Source organism: Sphaeroforma arctica (genome assembly GCF_001186125.1).
Source record: "Sphaeroforma arctica JP610 unplaced genomic scaffold supercont1.94, whole genome shotgun sequence".
NCBI classification, from domain to species: domain Eukaryota; class Ichthyosporea; order Ichthyophonida; genus Sphaeroforma; species Sphaeroforma arctica.
In genome coordinates this window covers 7,485-14,984 of record NW_014040464.1, presented here as the reverse complement: position 1 = coordinate 14,984, position 7,500 = coordinate 7,485, and the positions used below count along the sequence as shown (strand labels likewise).

The 7,500-nt window shown below is 48.3% G+C and overlaps 2 protein-coding genes across 2 annotated transcripts in view; one reads left to right on the top strand and one right to left on the bottom strand.

The window, feature by feature from the left end:
• Window positions 1–441, top strand: part of SARC_02150 (hypothetical protein) — a 14,350-nt gene extending 13,909 nt beyond the window's left edge. Inside the window, exon 13 of the mRNA XM_014304093.1 lies at window positions 1–441. This exon is cut by the window's left edge and continues 33 nt beyond it. Within this exon, the coding sequence (XP_014159568.1) occupies window positions 1–101 (101 nt within the window). The 3' untranslated portion in view covers window positions 102–441.
• Window positions 442–1,451: 1,010 nt separating this feature from the next.
• Window positions 1,452–6,239, bottom strand: SARC_02149 (hypothetical protein). Its single transcript, XM_014304092.1, has one exon. The coding sequence runs from the start codon at window positions 6,072–6,074 to the stop codon at window positions 1,725–1,727; it is 4,350 nt and encodes a 1,449-aa protein (XP_014159567.1). The 5' UTR covers window positions 6,075–6,239; the 3' UTR covers window positions 1,452–1,724.
• Window positions 6,240–7,500: the final 1,261 nt, after the last annotated feature.

Here is a 7,500-nt window from a genome sequence, read left to right as displayed (position 1 = left end):
CGCAACAATTACTAGGACCCACACCTGCTTTCCCGGGCACTGGAGCCTCGCCAACAAACAAAGGTCGGCGCCAGGCCCGTTATGTACCGCCGCCCTTGTAGTCTAATAAAGTTTGCACCGTCAAATCCTCCATCAAGAAAACCCCCCCAAATGCACTTAATATACATTGCCCGTTGTGGGTCGCCACTCCTGGAGTCGAACATACGCAGCATGGGCTGCATCCACTTTAACATCAAATGGAGTGTATGACCATCGCACAGCCTTCTGAAGGCAAGAAGGCTGTGTGTATAGTAGCATTGTGTGCATGGCCGCGGACAGCCAACATCAATTCTGGGGTTATGAAGGATCCACGATCATAGCCTAAACTTCTCTTAGGGCTTGAGATTCAACTCTCGTGGAATAGAATTAAGATATTCGCACTCGCAATATAATGAAGTCAAGCCCAGGTATATGCTCGATGGATACTATACTCTGGTAATGCGCGCGATATTTAGTGCAGGCATAGACGATGAGAAGTATGGCGAGAGGCATTCGAAATCGTACTCAGCCCAATTTCCAACGGAAACCCCAACATAATCGTTTTCAAATGTCTTTTTACTTTATGCTAGTGGCAATCCTGCGCCATTACAACCGTCGTACTGTGCGTATGAGGAAATGTGGGATACAGTACTTGAGCTTGACTCTAGTTTGTGTTTCGCACTAGTCTGTGGTTGCACGGAATGCTGCCATTCGACACGTGGTGGTGCATATACGCAGCCTGGCACGTACTTGTGGTCCGAAGCAAGGTTGTCTGATGGAAATACGAGAATGCAGAATAGGCTGAATGAGGAAGTACGAGAATGCAGAATAAGCTGTATAGCACCGCATTTGCGGTCGGCAAGAACGCTGTCATTTGGGTTTGCATTCTTTCTGAGCGTTGCCACAGCCAACCAGAATACATCCATCGACAGCACAGTATGATATACTATCGGCTACTGCAATTGAAGGTACTCTGTAGAGTGTTACTCTTCCGTATAAGCACTACTGGGCGGCAATCGAGTTAAAGCATCTCGATTGACCCCACCTGGTCACATGACACGCATTCAAGGCCTAGTAGTGTACAAGGATTGGCGTAGGATGGAGTGTGCTGCTATCTTTGGCAGATCTCAAGTAGTAATCTACGAATATTTTCGCTATAGGTAGATCGTGAGTTGCATAAAAGAGTGGTTCTATGTGCAGGAGAGAGAACTTAAATGGTCCGCTGAGATGCAGTGCGAACAACAAGACATAGTCAGTATAAGGTTTTAGGCACGATCGGTATAGGGCTTTAGGCATGGCCGGTATAGTGTTTTAGGGTTTTAGGCATGGTAAGGAACATCGGAAACTCATTCCTTACAGATGCTCGCAATACATGTGTACCAATTCCTTAAACCACATCAATGACATAAAGAAGGCCAAACACAGCATTATTACTTCTTTTTTTAATTCTTAGAATGTTCAATTTCAATTTGTCTATCGAAGTTTAGGTGTGTATATACAGTGTTGGTCTACTTACTTGATCTGGTCTAATTCAGAAAGCCTGCAGGTCTGTTCACGGTCTGATTGTCGTACGATGTGACTCCCAAGTACGACATACTCTGTGGCTACGCAAGTATACTCGTGTCCGACTCGATAAACACGCACACACATTTGTGCATATTCAAATTCATACATAAATACATATATATATACGGATCAGGTGTAGCTCACGTGACCGAGATGGTCACATTCGTTGTACCAGTGAACAGTTTCTCAACGGCTACAGACGGGTAGGCGGTCGCGCCCACCGTGGGTGTGGCGATGTAATTGCCCGCCAATTGATCCGTGAACGTTGCAAACCCAGTGGAGGTGTCTTCCTCCGTTGTTACACCTAACAGGTCCGCATTTTCCAGGCTGATGATCGCATCCACAGACTCAATGGGCGTGTTACTCGTTGAGTTCAGAATCAGGAACTGGATGCTACCCACTGAGCGAGTGAGGGTTACAGGCACCGATATCTCGGATACGTTTAACGCATAGTCTAACACCGGTGTTGGTGTGAAATCCTCAAAGTACGTCGCAGACACCGTGTAGGTATACTCACCCGCCTCAATCCCGCTGATGGATGCTGCTCCTGTCGTATCGGTAGTGCCAGTAGTGCTTATACCACTCTGTGAGGTTGTGAGCGTTATCACTGCGTCATCCACTGCCACACCCGCGTTGTTCAAAGAGTCTGGCCCAACTACAGTGAATGCAAAGTTGGCCGAGCTGGCGAAGATTGTGACATTCAAGTTGGCGTTGTCGTCCGCCACAGTGGTTCCCGTCTGAGTGATGGTGGCCATATTCACAGCCGTGATAGACAGTTCATACGCACCGGGCGTGACATTGAGATAGGACACCTCGCCACTACTACCACTATCCAGCACTTGCTCAGTGCCATCCGCGGTGGTGGTCAGTGTCACCTCTGCGTCCACATCAAAGGCAGAGCCGTCTGCCTGGAACAGAGTGACGTTCAGCACAGCAATCTGAGACACCAGGGTAATCTCGCTCTCCACAAGTGTACCACTTATGGCCGTGGCGGTTGCTGTCTGGTTGTCGTATGTATCGGCTACCACGTTCACACTGACGACCCCAGTGTCCACATCGACAAGCAATACCTGGCCTAGCGCATCAGTGGTCTCAGTGACTACTGTTCCGTTGGCGTACTCGTAGCTCACTTCCGCCCCGGCCACCACGTTGTCCAGATTGTTGACCACGGTAACCTGCACTTCGGCGATATCCGACTGCAGATCGAGCGGTTGAGTGGTGGCAAAGCCCTCGGCTAAGTCCACGCTACCCGACTGCACGAAGTGGAAATCGGCCGTCACATTGTACGTAGTGGTACCGGACGTCAGATAATCGAAAATGACAGACCCATTGGCGGGCGTTGTTTGCGATAGAGTGGTGCCTTCACTGGTCAGAATCTCCACCAACGCTCCTTCCAGCGCGAGGCCTGTCAGATTGCTGGTGATCTCGAACGTGAGAGATGTTGGGTTCAGTGACGCCGTCAGTGAGGCACCCGCTGTGCCGAGCGACAGAGACCCAGAGGCAGAGCTGAAGTCCGTTTTGCTGGCGGTGAAGACAAGGTCACCGGTCCTGACAAGACTGAAGTTGGCCCATCCATCTGCATCGGTGGTTTCCTGGTAGATTCCACCCAAGGTGCTGTTGATAGTCACCAGAACCCCTGGCAGTACTGCACCGTCCGTGTCTGTGATTAGGGCCGTGACTTCGGCGAATGAGGGGACCATGCTCTCCGTGATGGTGTAGAACACATCAAGCGCCATGTCGATAGCCCCACTGCCAGTGTCATACCCCTCCGCTGTGACATTGTACGTGTAGCTGCCCACTTCGAAGGGCCCTAAGAAATTCAGCTCTCCATACACAGTCGTGCCGCTCTGCACGAGAGTGCCGTTGGCATCAAAGACGTTGAAGGTGGCAGGTGACGTAGTGTTCGTACCAGGCAAGGTGAGATTGCCGCCCGTAACGCTATCCTCCACATAGAAGGCAACGCGTGGATTGGTGCTGAGCGTAAAGTACATGTTAGTGATGGCATTCATGGCCAGGGTGACACTTCCCGTCTGCGGTCCAAAGTAGCCGTCTGCTTCCACAGTCACATTGTAGTCCCCAGGTTTTATGATGTCACCGTCAACGGTTTCAAAGGTAACATAGCCGTCTACATTGGTAAGCAGCACTCTCGTCGTGGTATTGGGTAGTGGGCCGGTCAACGTGACCGTGGCGCCTTCGATAGCGGGGATTGGTTCATCTTCGGCATTGGACGTGACAGTGACATTGAAGATTGGCGTGAAGTATGGCACCCACGTGAAGACATCTACCTTGTTGTAGGAATCGGCGATCACAATATCGGTTGCGCAGTCGTCCATATCCACAGACACTCCGAAGAAGTAGTTGATGGGCGATACCGTCGTGACACCGGTGTCGTCTGTGCTAGTGGTGAGTGTGGCATTGAACATGAGGCCATAGTAGTCCCAGTAGCCGCACCAGTTGGAGTAGATGTACGCAGCTCCAGCATTTTCAAGATAGGCGTTGACGTTGGTGAGTGTATCGGTCTCGTTATAGTCGAAGCCTGGCTCTCCCACTAATAGATATGAGCCATTCGCACCGTTCAGCGCAACACTGAATCCGAAGAAGTTGTCCTCAGCACTGTTGGGCGACGTAAGCGGTGTTCCGGCCGCTAGTTCGTACGATGTTGAGATGTTGATGTTCTGTTCATAGATGTATACAAGTCCCTCATCCGTATCATTGAATGAGGAAGTGGCAGAACCCCAAGGAGCACCTACCGCCAGCGTAGTTCCGGCGATATCCGTATCAATAGAGTGTCCGAAAGCCATCATACCCGTCTGATCAGGCTTGATCTCTTCCTGCAGGATCCAGCGCATAAAGCTCATCTCAAACTTATAGTACAAGACGCTCTCGATATTTCGACCCGAGATAAAGATTCTCGTACCGTCACCATTCACTGCCAGAGACTGGCCAAACATATCCATAGGAGACCCGTCGAACCCGAGATCAATCTTCTGTACCTCAATCCATCGGTGGGTCTGTATGGGCAGGTTTTTCTCGTCGTCGCACTTCTGCTTCCGGTCTTTCTTGGCCTGGGTTGGGTCGATGAATGTAATGTTCGGCCCGTAAGTCGAGTTAAAGTTGGGTGTAGGGCTGGGCGAGTGCGATGGTATGGTACCTGGGATCTCTTCAACTAGGTACACATAGGCAGCTCCGGATAGTGCCCCGTTCGCGTCGTTACCAAACGCGCCCACTACTACTGTGTCACAATCATGACTGATCCGCACAGACTGTCCGAAATAGTCGAATGCCTGGCCATCACTCGGCATCAGCTTCGCCTCCTGTCTATAGGTATGGGTACCGGGTGCCCAGGAGAAGACGTAGGCTGACCCTGACCGCACACCATTCTCACTGTCCAACCACGATCCTACAACAATGCGCGAGCCATCGTTGCAGATATCTACACTGATACCAAACCAGTCTGCCAGTACACCATCGGATGGTATCAGCAGCTGGTATTGTAGCCAGACTCCGTCAGCCAAATGCCACACAGTCGCCCAGCCACGCCATAGCAACTGCTCGTCGTCCAACCCTAGACCAGTGCTGGTGATGGCTTCTTGGGTTGTGTTCGACGGCACACCCTGAATAACCCAACATCCGTCACCACTTATCGCAACACTCTGTGAGCCCGCAATACACAACTCAGTATCTATACACTCAGAGGCCACCAGCGACAGACTATTGTAGTATCCGTACTCGCACTTGCCCGGTTTGCACAGCGGCACACCATCGCAGCACTCGGTCTCATACTCCTGGCAATATGCCGCTCGCCCGCATGAATACACCTCAGTGGCCGGCACAGTGATAGTCATACTAGAGCCACCAGTAGTAGTTATATACGCTGTTGGTGTGATTTTGGTAGTAGTCTCAGTCTCCGTCATTGTAGTAGGTCTGTCTGGTCTGGGGAATTTGAAGTCAAACGTATCCGTGAAGAATATACTGGCCGTAGGTAGCGCGTCAGTCATACTGACCTCCTCCCAGTACCAATCCCACCACCCAGGGTCTGCTTTATCCGTGCCAGACGGGAAGGGCTTGTGCCACCACGGCACATCGTCATCGTCGTCATCGTACTTTTTGCCCGGGTATTCATATTTGTCTTGTTCATAGCCATCATCGTCTTTATCTCCCTCCCCATCAGCGCCGTCATACTTGTCCACATACTCTTCTACATTGCTATCTTCTAAATGAGTGCCATGTGAGGGGTCAAAGAACTGGCCATGGGCCTCTAGCTGCGCGCGACTACCCTGCAAGCCCGCGTACGGGTCATACATGGGCTTTCCGTAGAGATCATACCCAAACTCATCAAACCCCATCACATCGTAGCCGTAATCATCATACCCTTGCCAATTAAACGTAGGCCCTCCTTTTTTGGAGAGATACGCCTCTCTTATAGAGCCCTGGCCACTGAGCGATTTGACAGTCGTCAGGGCCAGTATTAAATTTCTTGCTAACCCCATTATGATTGTTGTATTGTGAATTAACGACGCTGAATTGTGGAGAACCGATGAAAGCTCTCGTATGTATTTCTGACTCGATATTTGATAGTAAGCTGTGTGTGTACTCTATACGCCGGTATATTTGTATTTAATATTTTTGTCTCCTAACCAAAAACTTCGAGTGTGGTTGCGCATTTACGTGGTACAGTCTCGCTAGTAGCTGTTAACAAATTTATGTGGTCGTTTGCATTCAAGCACAGTATAGTGTGCTCGTGTGTCATTTGCATAACCCAAAACAAAGTGGTCATATGGGTATTTGCTACTGATACGCGTACTACACTACTACATTCAAACACACGCTTGTTCACACGCTCCACAACACCGGAAGTACTATATGAATTCGATTGTTTGCTGGAATTATATGTTTCCAGATCTAACTTTATCGAAATATCAGGTTTTTTGAAATAAATCGTGCCGTTGTTAAGGTTCCCTGTAATTTCATTGGCGCCGAATTGTGGATTATAACATTCAACCGTCCAGCTACAAGAAGAAGAAAAAACATCTCATAAGTCAACTTAGTTACAATTTACATCTAACCTAATACGTTTTACGTTGAAACGTATGTTTACGAATATATATGTTTACGCTCAACGCCTATAACGTGACGGCCCTATAGTTGTTGATTTGGGTGCTTATCCGCGGAGCCTGGAGGTTCAAGCGTTTGACACGATTTCCGGCAGGGTGTCTGACTTCTAAGGCGCAAAGAAATCCTTTTTTTTCCCAGTCTTTTGTCGTGGTGAAACGTTTTAACCGTCTATTTCTAAATCGAATAGATAAGCGTTTACGTTCGACAATTAAAAGTATTCGACTAAACTGATAACAGCCTGCGCTGAGTCCATTCATGACTCACATAATATTTATTGAATATCACGTTACAATGTGGTATCAATTGAGCAGTGAGCTCCGCCAATCTTGGATGTTATTTCAAAAACGCATAGTTAAGATTTTCTATAAACTATAAAAGTCTTCCACTTGTAGGCAGACATATCACCCTCTTGTCAGTTGAGCTATACTATTGTTGGTCGCTGGCGAACGAACTATTTATCTTTCAAAGGGCACAGGAACTTCAACCAAGCTACCTTTCCAGACAAACTCCATATCACTCCATCTATAAACATATATTCACAAAGTCTTTCTGCACCACCTCTCGGATTGGACACAGTTTAGTTGGACGTGGTGCTTGGCGGTGCTGGCTGAGCCATTTCGCTATGATAGTCTGTGAATATGGTTATGATCCAGCTTACCAATAATAAAATACCTGAAAAAGAAGAAATTACATCCCGAGCCTACACATTCTTGTCCATCCGGGAAGAATTTTATACATACACACACACACATATATATCTATATATATATATATATATATATATATATATATATATATATA

Coding starts and splice junctions, on each gene's coding strand:
- SARC_02149 (XM_014304092.1), bottom strand. CDS start 6,074: ATGGGGTTAGCAAGAAATTTAATACTGGCCCTGACGACTGTCAAATCG.